Raw genomic sequence first — 18001 nt, 5'->3', positions numbered from 1 at the left:
TCATCCCAGAGATCAACCGGGTCCGGTAGAGGGTGAGGGGGCCAGACCTCATCCCAGAGACCAACCGGGTCCGGTAGAGGGTGAGGGGGCCAGACCTCATCCCAGAGACCAACCGGGTCGGGTAGAGGATGAGGGGGCCAGACCTCATCCCAGAGACCAACCGGGTCCGGTAGAGGGTGAGGGGGCCAGACCTCATCCCAGAGACCAACCGGGTCCGGTAGAGGGTGAGGGGGCGACCGGGGACTGACCCCTTCATCATCAGGGCAGTCGGACCAGGAATTATGAACCGTACTGTGCTGCTGTTTTTTCGCGGTTCGTCCACGCTACATTATGTGGATTCTGAGGTTTTTCTGGACATTCGGGACCAGCCATAGTTGCAACAAACCAAGCTTTTCTTCAAACCTTTTTGCTAAAACGGAAAGGATATGGGCCTTCAGGCTACATCAAAGAGTTATTTGTGACTAATACTGTATGACGTTAGAAGCCGTAAAAAAATTAAGGGAATGAATTACTCGGAATTGGATTATGGCTGAAACCGTTTCAATCTAATTATATCACTAAGTCTCAGTTTTCATCCATGCCTTGGTCTGAATTAAGTCTTACCTTGTTCTCCGGGCTCTTGATTTCAGAGATTAGAACTTCCAACTCCTTGGCCTGGAAATAGAAAAGACCAGTTTACTGTCAGACCAAAGGTTAAAGGTCAAAGGTAACATACATATGTCTAGGGTCTGTTTGATGGGCCTTATTCCCCTACCGGCCATGTTGGTTTTAAATGCCAACCGGGTGGGGGAACTGAAAGCGTAATTTCCCATATTTTTCGTCAACGACAACGAGGCAATAACGGGTTTCTGAACCCGGCGATTCCATTCTTGTGAAACAGAAGTTTCTAAATGTGCACTGCTAACAAGTGATGGGGGAATCGCAAGCGACTGAGAACTCAGCGTTTAGTCATCGCCGGTGGGTCGTCCTGCGTCTCAAAAACAAAACACCACGCCCGTTTTTCTGCTGATTGGTCGAGCAGGAAATGGGCGTGGTGTATTGTTTTGTTTTTGAGAACCAGAGGCGAGCAAGACTACTAGCCTCCAGTTCTCAAAAACATCACAAAGCACCACGCCCGTTGCCTGCTCTGGATCCCTGCAGCGATCGGGGCTGCGATCACGTGATCGGTGCTGTGATCACGTGATCAGGGGCGGTGATGGGGGCCATGAATGGGGGGCCATGATTGGGGGGGCCGTGATGGGGGGGGGGGGGGGGGTGAGTCTCTCTCTTCACGCGTCCTCTGGTAAAGACCGGGCAACTCACGTCGGCGGGGGGCTTCTCGGCCACCGACAGGCAGCTGAGGACGATGGTGTCGCCGTCGTTCTTGGTGGCCGTCCCCGACTCGCCCACACACTTCAGTAGCTGTCTGACGGCCGCGTACTGCCGCTGCCGCGCCAGCCGCTGGCCCGCGCGCACGTACACCGCCTGGGCGTCCAGCTGGAAGTCCTGGAGGGACGGGAGGAAGGGAGGGAGGAAGGAAGGAGGAAACAAACAGGTCTGAAATGGTGCCAAGTCAAATTAAATTACATTGCACCATCCATCCGCCATCCACTGATCTTGGTACCTGGATGATTCTGTAGACTATGCCGAAGCCCTCCTCGATGTTCTTACCGCCCAGCATCACCTGGAAACACTCAGCAGGTGAGTCACAGCCCACACACACACACGCATGCATGCACGCACGCACGCGCACACTCTACAGGACTTTTTTTTTTAAGAAAAGAAGAAAAATAAAAATATAGCCTTGTTTTTGTTTGTCATTTGATGACATGTATCTTAAAAAAGAAAAAAATCTAATCAAAACTCTGCAGGACCCTGTCTGAAACTAAGTACCAGTACTTGTAAGTACTGATTTAACTAATTTAACAAATATAATCACTTTCCCAACAGGTAAACACCAGCACCAATGCTCATTAAAAATACATAGATATACAAATACACCCTACTTAAGTCCCTTGCAGCTCCCTATGGATTAAAGCACCCACTAAACAACCAGATGTGAAATATGTTAACACTGAACCGATACTGAGATGGCTTTCAGAGGCCCATCCGTCGGCATGGCGGCCAGCGTAAACGTGGACGTGGTGGACCGGGGGACTCACCCTGCAGGCCACCTCCGCCTTCATCTTGGTGCCCCCGAACAGGGTGGGCGGGTCGCTGGGGGAGCCCGTCGCCGTGGGGACGGGGGTGTGGGCGGCGGCCTTGGAGGCGGCGGTCTCACAGCGGTGGAGGAAGCGGGTCACCTCCAGCTGCAGCTCCACGGTGTTCATGTGCCTGGGGGACAAACAGTGACGTGAGGACCAGTGCCACGTCACCCGGTCCTGTTTAGCATAGCATGGCTTTGACACTGCCGTGGCCCCATGTATCTGTCACCTCCGTCAGGTAGGTTAGGGGTAAACGGCAGATTATGTGCATGTTTCCGTTGTGTGCGATCGTGATGCGAGTGTCGTAGTGGAATTGTTTTACTGACAAAGGGATTGATGTACGGGTAAAGGCGATTGTCGTACAACGTGTTTTGTTATTGTCACCCAAGAAAGGTGATTTTCGTACGACAAAAGCCGATTCTCATAGCCTGAAAAACAACTGTTGATTGAAAAATCGCCACCATCCCCCGGCCGGTTGTCATGGTTACCATCTACGGTCCAACCGACACAAGGCCTCGTGACGGTCGGGGTGGGTTAGGAGGAGAGCGCTCTGACCTGGACACGTCGCTGGAGGACATGGGCTTCCTGAAGGAGGAGACCGGAGACCTCCTCCTGGCCGCCGACCCCCGGCTCTGCTGCTCCTGCAGGTACGTCCTCAGGTGCTCCTTGGCCCGGACCAGCCAGCGCTGAGCGAGGTTAAAAATGTCAGCGGTTATCGTCACACAAGTGGACGCAGATGTACAAATGGGGCCCCGGCGACATGTTGTCCGCTGTCCTTTCTTCCATTGGTTTTTTATGATTTATTTTTGTATTTTATGCTTTATGATAGAGTGAGATAGACAGGAAGGTATGGGAGAGAGAGGGGAGGACATGCAGCAAAGGACCACAGGCAGGAATCAAACCCGGGGCGCTGCAGTAAGGACTGAGCCTTAATGGTACGTGCTCTACCCGATGAGCCACGAGGAACCCCGGTTTCGATAAATATAATAAATATTATATTATAAACCTAGTCAGGGCTTTTGACTGCATGGATCTCCCTGTGTTTTACAGTGCATTTAATAAATGAAACATTCTGAAACTGTACGATTAAAAACCTGCACCGCTGGCACTTGGTTGATAGAATCACACACCACTCTTTGGCTGCGACCCTTTAGGACCAGTGCTGTGGAGGCGGACCTACCTGCTGCTCCCCCAGCTGAGTGTAGGACTGGGCCCCGTGGGAGAAGAACCGGATGCAGGTCATGGCAGCCCGCACGTGATCCTAGAGCACAGATGAGGAGACAGGGGAGGACACAGGGGAGGACACAGGTGAGGAGAAGAGACCACGGGTGAAAATGAAGGTGAGGATACAAATGAAAACACAGGAAACCATTTCAATTAAATGTATGCATTCAAATTAACATTCACACCATGTTTTTTGATCCCTGATAAATGTATACATTTTTCACTGCTCACCAACCCATTTCAATCGACCTAAATCAACTCAATAGATTCGACTCGTACCGTTTGATCTCACGATTCAAATACAAAACAAAAATTGTTTTCCGTCTTTTGACAAATACATGCAAAAATGACATGAATGAAATCCCTTTCCCGCGTTCCCCTCCCCCTCCATACACGCCGACCCCCAGGCGGCCCAGGACGGGAGTCTCACCGTCATGAACTTCTGCAGCTGGTACAGGGTGTGGAAGTGGCGTCTCCTCTGCAGCAGCTGGCAGGAGGCGATGAGGTAGCGGCTGCAGACCTCCAGCCCCGGGTCCAGGCTCTCCAGCAGCCCCTGCAGCGTGGCCAGGGCCCCCCGCTCCAGGCTGGGCTGCAGGACCCCCTCCAGGAACACCTCGTCAGGACACTCCTGGAGGCCACGGGTCGTGGATGGGAGAGGAATCATCTCATGGTTCATTCACAGTTCAACTAGAAGTCACCAGAGTTCAACTAGAAGGGCCGCCCACCTTGCTGAGCAGGTGAGCCAGGGCGTCCCTCATGCGGTCGTGGCGCATGTAGAAGCAGACCAGCGCCAGGTGAGTCCCGTAGGTCGTCAGGTAGTGCAGCGCCTCCTGGTGGAGCCGGGGGTCCGGGGCGGCGGGGTCCGGGCGCTCCGCCGCGCCCGGGTCCGACAGAAGCTCCTCCAGTTCCCGTAGCGACGCCAGGATGTCCTCGCTGAACGGCTGAGGGAGACACACGCACGTAAAACACACACACGCACATACGTAAACACACATGTAGATACACACGCAAACATATGGATGTAGACACACATACCTAGAGTTAAGCATGCAGGCACGCACGTAGATACGCACGTAGACACACACACACACACACACACACACACACACACACACACACACAGTTAAGCGTGCAGGCATGCACAGACGTGTGTACACTCGTGTCTATAACACCAGTTGAGCGAACTGCTGGTCGTCAGCAAGGAATTTCCTCGTTACATAACTGGGGTTCAGCTATACTCGCAGGGACTGAATGTCTCAAGGTTCCTTAGGGAAGATCATGGATACTGTCAGTCTCATGGGGCCAGGGGCCACAGACTGCTAGGCACCCCACAGAGCCCCGCCCCCACAGTGGCCACGCCTCCCACAGAGCCCCGCCCCCACATGTGAGACGCTAAACAATCATGTTTATTTCAACTGGGTCTTCATGTTTTAGGTCAATGTTATTATTTTACCTTCACACCTTCATTTTGTTTTTAGTTGTATCGATTGTTATATTGGATATAAATATAGCTGTTATTTATTTTTGAAATATTGTTTCCTCTAGGCTGGGAAACTTTCGCGAAGAGATCATGAAAATAAAATGTAACTATACGTTATGTAACTTGATATTCCATTATGTACCATTGATTACTTGATGCATTTTATTTATATATTGTGTATGATTGTATTATTGGGTTTTATTTACATGTTAAGCACTCAGATGTCTTTTGTGTTTGAAGGGCACGATATATATTTTAAAAAAAACTTGCCTCGTCAGATAGATCAATCAGATATATCTATCATTAATTCAAACGACCCAAACAAAATGTTTGATCTTTAATACTGCAACCGACCACATGGAGCCTCATCCCCCACGAGCTGCCATCTCGGCCCTTAGCGGGCAGGCTCTGACCCAGATGGCTGGGTGTGTGTGTGTGTGACATTGTGGGGCCCCTTCCAGTGTATCAGCCTGCCCTCTACGCCTGCGGCCTGGCCTCCATCGTGTGCCTCCGTCAGAGACAACGTGCCACAAGAGAGCGCCTGACATAAGGAGGGTCCTTGAAGACTGAAGCGGCTGTCATGCCCAGCCCCCCGGGGCAGCCCTGAGCGCCCTCACACATAACTCCTCTCTTGGCCTGGGCGATAGGGCTGAAAGACCTATCACGATATAACTCGATCATATTGATCGATAACTATTGATCATTTTACTGACCTAAAAAGACTAGGAATTACCATGCTGGATTTAAACACTTCTGTTTAACACTTAATATGACCTTCCACTGTTCTTCATTGATTAATACTCCAATGTCGATACGACAATGAAAAACACTCAAATATTGTAAATGAGTATGGAACCGTGTTTGTGTAACAAACCCAATATATATTGAACATGTTTTATATTGATATTGATCAAAAGTCTTTCACGATACGATCATTTATCGTTTTATTGCCCAGGCCTACTCCTCTCCCCCCTCCGCCCCCACAGAAGCCTGCTATCTGGAGGGAACCAGCACCACTCCAAAGAAGATGTGGGCCGACGATCAGGATGTAAAAGGGGGAAACTTTTCAGAGCACTTTTCTTAGCATGGTGGCCATTCAAAGAGCTTGAATTCTGTGGGATTATACAATGAACGACAGAGGTGTCAGCCATCGAAAGACGGACTGAGCACTGGTGGGTTTCAGCCCGGCGACCTAAACCCTGACAATGGGGACGTGCCCGGAGAACACATACACACATTACAGCCATACCTAGAGACACACTCAAGGTTAAGCCTCTGCAGGAATGAATTCTGACCACCACCGCAGTGACATGTTCATACATGCAGTTAACCCGCGGAGTGAATGTGTTGAAACAAAGCTGACTTATCACGCAAACCTGCAGAGTGCCCCCATCCTGCAGACTCCTCCCAGGTGGCGTGGTCCTACCTCAAGTCACATCAGGTTACAGCTCGAACCCGGAGCCCGCAGAATCCATGTGCCTGCTAACTCTGCTCGCTAAAGGCTTAGTTATGGTCCCACGTCGACGCAACGCAAGGGCCACGCAGACGCTTCCACGCAGTCGTGAACGTGTTTTGGTTCTGCGTCGGGTTTTAGTGAGCGGACCAATCGCAGCCCTTGCTGCTGTGTCACCTCAGCGCAAGGTTACAATTTTTGGGAGGCGCACTTAAGGCCCTTGTGGTGGACGCAAGGAGGGTCCGCAAGCACGTAATGGGTCCGTCAACCCCCTTGCTTTGCGTAGTCGTGGAACCATATTTAGACCTTAACTCTGTGAGTGAACACCGTCTCACCGTGGAAGGGCGGGGCCTTACCGTGGAGGGGCGGGGCCTTACCGTGGAGGGGCGGGGCCTTAACGTGGAGGGATGGGGCCTTAACGTGGAGGGGCGGGGCCTTACCGTGGAGGGGCGGGGCCATGTCGTGGAGGGGCGGGGCCTTGTCGTGGAGGGGCGGGGCCTTACCGTGGAGGGGTGGGGCCTTATCGTGGAGGGGCAGGGCCTTACCGTGGAGGGGCTGGGTCTCATTGTGGTTTCCAGCTGCTGGACGATCTCCTGCAGCAGAGGTGGTCCCGTGCCCAGCTGGTTCCGGTCCAGAGGCGGCTTCAGGACCCGGGAGAAGCGCTCGCGGGCGGCCGACAGCCGGCCTGCCTTCAGGAAGGCCATGCCCCAGGCCTGCCACACCGCGCTGGGGTCCAGACCGCTCTTAGTGGATACCTGGTGGTGGTGGTGGGTGGGAGGGAGGGGGACGGGGGGGGGGGGGGGACATGAGTTCAGACTGGAGCACCCAGTCTTGGGCTCCTCAGGAGGACATGATATCTTCGTGAAGAGAACATGATGGGACCCACCTCCACGGCCAGCTGGTAGTGCTCGGCCTCCAGGAGCTGGTTCCTCAGGCGGGTGAGGGCGGGGGTCTCCAGCAGGTCCTCCAGGGAGGGGATGGGCTGGTAGTTGGCCCTCACCAGGATCTTCAGCACGTCCACCTTACTGATGAAGCTGAGGAGGGGAGGGACCGAGAGGGGGTCGTGGTGAAATCAGGACTCCACTTTAGAGTTTTCTGATACCGCTGCTGATAATATACAGGCAGAGGACATCACAAACACGGTGGTGTTATGCTGTGTTCTTTAATGGAGGGTCAGAATGGGAAGGCATCATCTCTGACCTACGTGCGTCTGAGCTACCAAGTCGGAAAAACATGGTTGCATGGACGCTTTATTACAAGAATACAAATGTATTATTCTTATTATAGATTATAAATGTAAACAATCTAGTTCTGAACAAAAAAAAAATCTTAACAGTAAGTGAACCGACTATACATTGCAGTCATTGTAAGGGAACCCTTCAATAAGAACAAGTGCCGTTAGTAGGTACAAGGCTAGATGCTGTATCGGTATATATACAGTATACACTCAACTTCAGGACCGGAAAGGAAAAAAAATGGTATCAGAACATCTCTACACCACTTTACCAACCAATACAAAAAATATATACACAATATATACTTATGCCGAAAAGAACCACATTTCCCAGCATGCCCCTCACCTGTCACACAGGGGCAGGTCGTGGCTGCGGCCGTCCTTGACGAACATGAGCTTGGCGCTGAAGAGCAGCCGCTTCATGACGTCCGTCAGCAGGCCGGCGTCCACCTCCGCGTGGTTCAGCTTCCGGGACAGGGCGCGGCAGTGGCCAATCAGCTGCTGGCCGCACTCGGATTGGTCGCTGTGCAGGGACAGGATGGCCACGCAGAGGTAGGCGCTGGGGGCCTGGGGGAGGGAGGAGCAGGAGGTGTGGAGACGCGGAGACGTGGGTTAGATAAAGATAAAAGGCACTGCGACGCTGCGTTCTACCCGTTTCATAGATGATGACCGACGGTCAATGTCGTGAGTTCATCGGGTTTATAACGGTGACCGGTGTGTCAATATATGTTGTGTCCTCCGACGCATAAAGTTGAGATTGAATGAGAACGCGGACCTGTTCGTAGTAGAACTCGCTCCTTAGCAGCTGGTTCTCCGAGGGCCTGGAGCTGAGCCGGACCTGGCGTTGGACCACCTCCGGGAGGGTGAGCACGCAGTCCTCCCCCTCCCCTGAGCCCGGGGACCCCACTACTGGGGGGAGATAGACCATTAATACACAACATAGACTGGACCCCTTCATTAATACACACGGCATAGACCAGACCGGACCACGTCATTAATACACAGAACATAGACCGGACCCGTCATTAATACAGAATCTCTAGTTACCTTCAGCTTCTTCCAGTTCATCATCAGAACTATACAAAGAAAACACAAAAAAAAACACAAAATGTCAAGATTATCAAATCATGCCAACCGACATTTACCAGTAACGGAACAGCGCCATCTCTGGTGGGGAGCTGCCTCACAGCAGACCTTTGTGATTGGCTGAACTAGGCCAGTGTGCTGTCCCTGAGCTCCTGTACACGGTGTACATTAGGTGACAGCGCGTGTCTGCAGCTATCCTCAGGTCTGGTCCAGGGTCAGGTTACCGCATTGTGCGTCAACGGATAGCATCGCAGAGGGACCAGCCAGTATGCACGCACGCACACACACACACAAACAAACTCATAAACACATACAAACATACACTGATGTGCAGTCACACGGAAACTCAGATGCCACACATGCACACACAAACAGACACGCACACACTGCATACATTCCCAGATTAACTCGTCCGACCTCCTCCTGTCAGGTCATTTGACATTTTATTTTGCGATGTTCGCGATAAAATTACGTTAAATTCTCAGCATCCTAAAAAGTACATTTTACAGGAAAATATTACTCAGTTAACACTCAGACACTCAACTGCTTCCCAGGTTTACACATATACTAAATAATTCTAAAAAAATACACAAACATAACAAAAAAAACTCATAATATGGATATAGATATATATTTATCTATATAGATATATATCTTTTTCATATCGATATATAATCTACAAATAATCAACAATATATGTAAACTAGAGTAGTTTGTTGCGGGTGTGTCGATAAAGCTGTGTTTCAAGGTGCCTGGGTTCTTACTCGCAGTGGAAGTAGGCGTAGCACTGGTCGCAGACGCGCGCCCCCTCCTCCCCGCTGCCCTCGACTGCCATCTTGTGCTCCGAGCACGCCTGGCACACCAGCCGGCCGCAGCGCCGGCAGTGGTGCCGCCGGTTGAACTGCACAAAATGGAGGGTTGGACTTCAACATTTACATTCTTCTTGTTCTTTCACTTTCACTTTTTTTTTTCTCATTCAAATTTTCTTCTGTAGTGAATCAAAGTTTTTTGAACCGGAAGTGACATCACAGGGCTTCCCCCTCACCATGGTGAAGCGCTCCCGGCTGCAGACCATGCAGCTGTCCTGCTGGGCGTCCGGGACCCAGTCCCTGCGTGCCGGGGGGTTCGGCGGGGGCTGGAACTGCCCCTCCGCCCGCCTGCTCCGCCCCACAGACACCCGGTCCTTGTCGCGCTCCGTGCTGCTGATGGAGGAGGCGTGCGTGGGGGTACTTCCTGCGGAGAGGTAGAGGGGGACACAGCAGAAGCCTGGGGCGGTAAATATTCACCCAGAGGGGGCTCCGGTGAATCAGGGTTAACAAGGAGGGGTGTCTCGCTCACGGACGCCTCCAGGGAGGGCTGCAGACCTCCGGGAATACAACCCCGAACCTTTGAGCTAGAACAACATAGCTTGTGTATGGGGTAGGCCTATAGGGGGACCCGGGAATAGGAGGATCTGGGTTTAGTGGGACATGGGTTTGGGGGGGGGGGGGGGGGGGGGGGAGCTGGATATAGGTGGGGAAGCTGGGTTTGAGGGGGAATAGTAAGAATCTGGGTTTAGGGGGACCAGAATTTAGGTGGACCTGGGTATAGGAGACCTGGGTTTAGGAGACCTGGGTATAGGGGACCTGGGTTTAGAGGGACCTGGGTATAGGGGGACCTGGGTATAGGGGGACCTGGGTAAAGGGGACCGGGGTTTGGGGGGACCTGGGTATAGAGGAACCTGGGTTTAGGGAGACCTGGGTTTAGAGGGACCTGGGTATAGGGGGACCTGGGTATAGGGGGACCTGGGTTTGGGGGGACCTGGGTTTGGGGGGACCTGGGTATAGGGGGACCAGGGTATAGGGGGACCAGGGTCTTACCGGTGGACTCGGCAGGGGAGTCTGGCCTGCAGTTGTAGGAGGAGTCCTGGGCCGGACACTGGAGCAGTCCATCCTGCAAGCTCAGCACCGAGTCTGGAGATGAACCAGATACACACGAGGACTTAATATAACATCACTTATAGAGGTCAAAATCTATCCTATTGTACTGTTATGTTTATTATATTAACACCTAGAACAAACACTTCCAAACAAGTTGTCAATATATCATCTAATTATAACTACCTATAAACTGTGATTATATAAATGATAAACTGAAAGTTACTATTTCTTTCAAATCTTGTACTGCATTATATAAAAATGTAGGATTCTATTCTATCTATTCTATAACAGAGGTACTTGAGTTTAGACAACACTGGTGAATGGGACTCGACCACATGCCCTCCCTCCCTGTGCGCGTTGCGTCATCTCTACTGGTGAACCTTTGTATTCAATATCTCATAATCGTCTGCTGAGTCAGTGGGAAAGAATCAGGCATGATGAGCCTAGTTGGACTGTGTGTTGACTGTATGTGCGTGCACTGACTGTATGTGGGTGCGCTGACTGTACGTGCGCGTTTGTGCTGACTGTGTGTGCGTGCAGTTGTGCGTGCCCTGACCGGAGCGGGCCCTCTCACGGGGCGCGTAGGGGAAGTCCAGGGCCTTGCGGGCGTAGCCGGCCAGCAGCGCGTCCACGTCCTGCAGGTGGACCCCGGCGTCGGGGCCCGGGAGGAGGGCCCGCAACGTGCCCACCGCCACGCCCGCCCACTCCACCTTCAGGTTCATCAGCAGCTGCTCCAGGATCAGCAGCGGCTCCGACAGCAGTGGAAAGTAGTCCTGTCTGGCCTCGGCCGGCAGCGCCAACAACACCTGCGCACGCGCACACACACACGCACACACACACACACACGTTAATTAATTGACGGTTGATTGACTCATTGTAGCAGACAATGTACCTCCATTGTTGGATGCATCACAGACAATAAGGAGGAGGAGTACAGGGAACTGGTTGAGAACTTTGTGGGATGGTGTGACAGGATCCACCTTCAGCTAAACACCGGGAAAACCAAGGAGCTGGTGGTGGACTTCCGGCATGGAAGTGCCGGAAACTGGACTGGTCAGACAACACTGAGGCCCTCTACAGGAAGGGACAGAGCAGGCTGTTCTTCCTGAGGAGGCTCAGGTCTTTCAATGTATGCACTAGGCTGCTACGGATGTTCTACCAGTCTGTGGTAGCCAGTGCCACCTTCTTTGCTGCAGTGTGCTGGGGAGGAGGCATCGGGAGTGGAGGTGCCAGCAAGCTGAAATAGCTGGTGAGGAAAGCGAGCTCTGTGGTGGGGATGAAGCTGGACTGTGTGGAGGCTGTGACAGAGAGGAGGATGAGAGGAAAGCTGCAGGCGATCATGGACAATCCCTCTCACCCTCTCTACGCCGAGCTGAGGCAACTCAGGATCATGTTCAGCCACGACTCATTCAGCCACGTGCCTCAAAGCGCTTGGGGGGCTCTTTCATCCCATCAGCTATCAGACTTTACAACACCTCAACCCCCCGCTCCAAACACCTCCAAAGCCCCAACACCTCCTTTTCTCGACTTGATTAAGGACTAAACCCCACACCTCAGGACTGATTGTTGTTTTAACCTTGTTATTTATTGCATTTTCATTACCTCAGGAACCCTGCACATTGGCACATTTATACTTATAGTTATATTTATTTTTTAATGCACAAGTCACCTACAAACGGACAGTTACATGTATATAGTATGTTTATCTTAGTCTAATAGTTTTTTTTTATTAGACTATCTTAGTCTAATAGTTTTTTTTAGAGTCCCAACGAATGTGAAAGAGTAAGGACCAAGTTCCTTTAGGTCGTGGAGAGACGACGTGTGTCTGGGTCAGACTCCCAGGATAAGGACCAAGTTCCTTTTGGTCAGGCCAAGTCCCGAAAATTGCATGACGTGGGTATCAGACTGTTGATCTTAAATACATTGCACTTTCTAAAATGTATTTTTTTTTTTTTTACCTTTATTTTCTATCTATTTTACTTATCTATTATTTTATTTTATTGTATGACAATCTTTATATGTGAAGCACTTTGAGTCTGCCTTGTGTATGAAAAGTGCTATATAAATAAAGTTGCCTTGCCTTGCCATGCCTTTTATTATATTTTATTTAAAATTGGTAAATTTATTTGTATATATACTCTTGTTTTGCACACTTTTCACTTGGGAATTTCACCTAAGGGGGATTAATAAAGGACTATCTTATCTTATCTCTGATCCACAGTGGGTGGAGAAGCTACAGACAGCTCCTTCATGTCCTTGCTCCATCCACTTGTTCCACCCGGGATTACCTGACCGCCGACGGCGAGCGCCTCCCAGAGGGAGGAATGTGCAGAACAAGAGAGGGGGAGCGCAGCTCAGGGAATTGTGTGTGTGTGTGTGTGTGTGTCTTTGTCTCTCTCTATGTGTCTTTGTGTGTGTGTGTCTCTCTTTGTGTGTGCGTGTCTCTTTTTGTGTGTGTGTGTGTGTGTGTGTGTGTGTGTGTGTGTGTGTGTGTGTGTGTGTGTGTGTGTGTGTGTGTGTGTGTGTGTGTGTGTGTGTGTGTGTGTGTGTGTGTGTCTCTTTGTGTGTGTTATTTATAATGGAACGTCGCCGTGACAACACAGGGAGATGACGCTCCTGTCATGCCATGTTTTCACTGTGATGATTAAATAGACAGATGACACAAGAGAGAGAGAGAGAGAGACACAGACAGCCAGACAGACAGAGACAGAAGCCGTTTCTCAATACCAAGTACGAGGACAACGTTCTCGCAGACTTGGAAGTCCGTACTTGGCAAGTCCGGACTTTCAAGTACAGACTTCCGAGAACGCGAGTACGCACCTGCATTTGGAACAGCAGCGAACTCGATGATGCATTCTGGGATATTTAACGGTCCCAAGTCCACACGAGTCACCTCCGATGCGTCCTCGGTGGAACGGCCTCATCGAGAACACTTCCGGGTTTTACAACAGTACTCGCGTACTTGGAATTGGAACAGTGCTTAGGCTACCACTGATGACGTTTATCGAGAACGCAAGTACACGAGAACACACGAGAACGCGAATTGAGAAACGGCTAGAGAGAGAGAGAGAGAGACACAGACAGACGGGGGGGGAGGTTCACCTTGGAGCCCAGGTGCAGGGCGTGGATGTGCCGTCGCCGGGAGGGAGTCACCTGACTCTGGAAGTGGAGGGTCAGGTGGTCGGCTAGGAAGTGACACGCCGCAAACCCCGGCCGGCGGTCCAGGGCGCGCTCACACACCGTCAGGCCCACGTCCTGCACGCCCTCCAGCAGCTGCACACACACAAAAAAGGAGACACACACAAAGAGAGAGACACACACAAAGAGAGAGAGACACACACACACACACACACACACACACACACACACACACACACACACACACACACACACACACACACACACACACACACACACACACACACACACACACACACACACACACACACACACAGGATGTGGTTATAGGCTAAACTACTTAATAACACGGCACCATTCTGTGACAACAATTCCAGCTTCACTGGGGCCTAGACTGGACTGAGGCGAGGCATGTGAGCTGTTATCCACCGTACCATCACCGTGACCAATCACTGTGTGGGCATCAACAGGAAGCCAGGCTGGGATAGCCCCAACGTGCTGTATCCTAACCCCTATCCTCCCCAGTCATAACAGGAACAGTTACGAAACACTTCCTCATGACCTTATTTGGAAGGTGTTGCTTTTCTTTGCGCTTATTGGACAGAATGGTAGGGAGGGAGGAGAGGGACACATGCTTTTGTCTGTTACAAGCTTGTTGCACAATAACAAGTGTGTGTGTGTGTGTGTGTGTGTGTGTGTGTGTGTGTGTGTGTGTGTGTGTGTGTGTGTGTGTGTGTGTGTGTGTGTGTGTGTGTGTGTGTGTGTGTGTGTGTGTGTGTGTGTGTGTGTGAGACTGCATGTACGTGTGTGTTTGAGTGCATGTGTTTGTGTGTGAGTGCGTGTGTGCGCGTGCGTCTCCTCACCAGGTGGGCCTCCTCGGTGAGCCCATTGTCCAGCAGGTGCAGCAGGTGTTCCGTCTGCAGCTGGAGCTGCAGGGGGTCCGACACGGGGAACAGCTGTAGCCACGCCCCACACATCTGGAACTCCTGCACCCCATCACAACCACACACACGTTTACTCCACCGGGTAAGAACATGTTAAGAGAGGTACGCTGGGCCTGAAGGCTTCCTGACGGGTTAGAACGTGGTGGTGGAGCGGAGCTTACAGGTGAACTGAAGGCTTAGTTATGGTCCCATGTCAACGCAACGCAGGGGGGTCTACGGAACCATTACGTCTTTGCGGACCCTCCTCTCGTCCACCTAAAGGGCCTGACGTGCGCCTCCCAAAAATGTTAACCTTGCATCGAGGCGACGCAGCAGCAAGGGCTGTGATTGGTCCCGCTAACGTAAACCCGACGCAGAAGCAAAACAGGTTCACGGCTGCGTCAAAGCGTCTGCGTGGTCATTTTGTCGCGTCGACGTGGAACCATAACAAAGCCTTAAGGGTGAGCTCTACCCTCGTGTGGTAGAGCTGATCCTACAGGTGAACTGAAGGTGACATCATGTGGTAGAGTGGATCCTACAGGTGAACTGAAGGTGACATCATGTGGTAGAGCGGATCCTACAGGTGACATCATGTGTCTGGTAGAGCTCCTACCTTGTGCTGCAGCATGATGGAGAACAACTTCTCAGAGTCTTTCCTGGACTGGTTTCTCAGGTCCTGCCAGTTGGCCCAGCGCAACGCTGGCTTCAGGTCCAACATCTGCCACGAGGCGCATGTTGTGTCAGATATTAATTATTAATAACGGGGAGCTGGATATTGTGAGGCTGATGAGATGATTCGTTTTGGCAGTAGTGTGAGACACTAACCCCTATATTAACAAGTGTACTCTGGTTTCATGCCAACTGGTTCTCAAAGAATTGTTGATGGCAAAGACTATTTTAGACTCAAACAGAGCCGACATTGGATATTTTGAAGAGATTGTGTGCATAATTCATCTTAAAATAATACAAATGCACATTGCTCATGGTTCACTTGCATCTTGTGTTTGTGTGTGCATAGCCTTGATATTGTTAATAAATAAATCAAAAATTAAAGTTAATCATATCAATTCAGAGCAGTTTATGGCCCTTTAATTTCATTTCATAGCAAAAAGGGGCAGATCAAAGATCCTGTCAACTGGGATAAAACTCATAAAATAAATGCTACATTATTGAAATTCACCCAAATGTGTGTATGTACAGTATTTTTATATTAAATATTAACATATCTATCTTAACATTCTATAAAAAATATTGATGATTTTTTTTTATTGAAAAGTTATAAAAATTAATTATTGATTGAAAACCAGACGTACCCATCGGTAGATGTCCAGCTCCTTCCTCCTGCCCTCCAGGTCCGCCCTCAGCGGGGCCTCCGTATCCGGGTCATTGAGGCAGAACTCCAGCAGCTCCAGACAGGCACCCAGTGGCCACCTCTCCAGGGCCTGCAGGGCAACCCGAGCCCTCAGCCCGGGGTCCTTCACCCTGAACAGATGTCTGATGCCGTCTTCCTCTCCATCTGAATACGTGACCGAACACACGCACACACACACGCAGGCACACGCACACACACAGACACACGCACGCACACACAGACGCATGCGCATAGACACATGCACAGGCACAGGCACACAGAGACACACACAGACAAGCACACACAGAGACACACACAAGCACATGCACAGACACACACACACACAGACACACGCACAGCGATACACACGCACAGATAGACACACACGCAGATAGACACACATGCACAGAGAGACACACATACAAACACACACACAGACGGACATTCAATGGTCAAAATGCAATCAACACGCAGGTATTTGTTGTGGTCCAAATCCCTAAATAAACATGTGTCGAAATGGCTGACGGAATACTACGTCAACACTAAATGACTCGCATACTTTTCTTTCATTATACACTCATTATATTTATACGCTCATAGTATGTATATCTTTTGCACATTTTTTAATTCTTTGGCTTATGTTAATTAAAAAGAAAGTGGATATATCTTCATCTCCCTCCCAGTTGGTGACGGTCGGGTAATCCTCGGGGGTGTGAGTCAGCATGCGATGTGTTTACCCGGCTCACCTTCCAGGGCAGCGCAGGCCAGCAGGCGGTCCCTGAGCGCCCCCTCCTGGCCGCCCCCTCTCCCGTACAGCTCCAGCAGGCTCAGGGCCCGGCCCAGGTCCCGGGACACCAGGGCCTGCCGGAAGGCGTCCAGGGCCACCGCCTGGGCCCCGGCCCCCTGGGGCCCGCCCAGCAGCAGGCTGACCAGGGGCTTCCCGCACAGAGCGGCGCCGATCCCTCCCTCCTCGGTGGCGTCGGGCCCCAGGACCGGCCCGGCCACGGAGCGGAGGTAGGCCTGCAGGACAGGGAACTCCCGGAGCAGGGCGTCCCCCTCACGGGCCATCTGCTCCGGGTCCAGCGCCTGGTCCTTGCGCCCCGTGCGGAAGATCCCGGACCAGCCGGAGGGCGGAGCCCGGGACGCCTCCGCCCCCCGGGGGGCCGCGCTCAGACAGGCCAGCGCGGCCAGCAGGGGTGAGCGGGTCTTCAGGAAGGCCAGGGTGGAGGAGGTGAGGAGGAAGGAGCCGGAGGAGGAGGAGTGGTTGTTTGTGGTGCTGGTGGAGGAGGAGGAGACGTTGGCGGAGGAGAATGACACGGAGAAGGAGGAGGAGAAGGAGGGCGGGGAGGTGGAGGGGCTGATGGTGGAGGTGCTGGTGGTGTTGGTGGCGGTGGACGTGCTGGTGTCCATGGAGGCCTCGGAGCAGTCGGCGGAGCCGGGTTTGGGCAGGGGCGAGGGGTCTCCCAGTGTGGTCATGTGATCCGGGAGGAGCTGGTGGAGCAAGGAGGTCATGCTGGCCACATTGAAGAGCCCCCCACCGTCCTCTCCTGGCTTGAGCTGCTCCGGGTCGGGTTGGGGGTCTGTGTGGGGGTCCGGGGCCGGGGGCTGTGGGGGGGGACTGGAGGAGGAGGGATGTGTGGACCAGATGGGCATGGGCTCACAGCACCGCTGGAGGATCACCTCCTCCACGCTAAGATGGAGGCTGGCCTGCTGCAGGAGAGACCGCACCCTGCAGAGGGGGAGGAGGTGGAGGGGGAGGAGGAGGAGGACCAGCAAAAGCAGGAGAAGGAGCAAGAGGAGGAACTATTTAAAACAGATCATCAAATCTCTTGCATTGGGTTTAGGAATTCCCAAATAAAGTTGTTGTGACTCAGAGTCTAAAAGGTACCGGGTTTGATCCCCAAAGCCCAGATTAAAGCCTGATACTGAATGATCATTGTTTTATTATGCATAATTCTTCGTCTCAAGGTGATTCTGTGTGTTTTGCTGCCTGTGTAAAGCACGGTGCAG

At 51.8% G+C, this 18001-nt stretch overlaps 1 protein-coding gene across 1 annotated transcript in view; it reads right to left on the bottom strand.

Annotated features, from left to right (window-relative positions):
* Positions 1 to 207: 207 nt before the first annotated feature.
* zfyve26 (zinc finger, FYVE domain containing 26) overlaps positions 208 to 18001 on the bottom strand; it is a 32668-nt gene continuing 14874 nt past the window's right edge. Inside the window, 22 exon segments of the mRNA XM_084482331.1 lie at positions 208 to 654; positions 1303 to 1485; positions 1604 to 1663; positions 2142 to 2313; positions 2739 to 2869; positions 3364 to 3444; positions 3838 to 4035; positions 4133 to 4348; positions 6886 to 7095; positions 7227 to 7374; positions 7921 to 8141; positions 8350 to 8480; positions 8622 to 8650; positions 9425 to 9561; positions 9706 to 9926; positions 10520 to 10612; positions 11136 to 11385; positions 13682 to 13852; positions 14581 to 14703; positions 15254 to 15358; positions 15954 to 16156; positions 16738 to 17720. Coding sequence (XP_084338457.1) covers positions 565 to 654; positions 1303 to 1485; positions 1604 to 1663; positions 2142 to 2313; positions 2739 to 2869; positions 3364 to 3444; positions 3838 to 4035; positions 4133 to 4348; positions 6886 to 7095; positions 7227 to 7374; positions 7921 to 8141; positions 8350 to 8480; positions 8622 to 8650; positions 9425 to 9561; positions 9706 to 9926; positions 10520 to 10612; positions 11136 to 11385; positions 13682 to 13852; positions 14581 to 14703; positions 15254 to 15358; positions 15954 to 16156; positions 16738 to 17720 — 4156 coding nt within the window. The 3' untranslated portion in view covers positions 208 to 564.

This window comes from Micromesistius poutassou (genome assembly GCF_964030765.1).
Source record: "Micromesistius poutassou genome assembly, chromosome: 17".
NCBI classification, from domain to species: Eukaryota; Metazoa; Chordata; class Actinopteri; order Gadiformes; family Gadidae; genus Micromesistius; species Micromesistius poutassou.
This window is presented reverse-complemented; position numbering and strand designations above follow the sequence as displayed.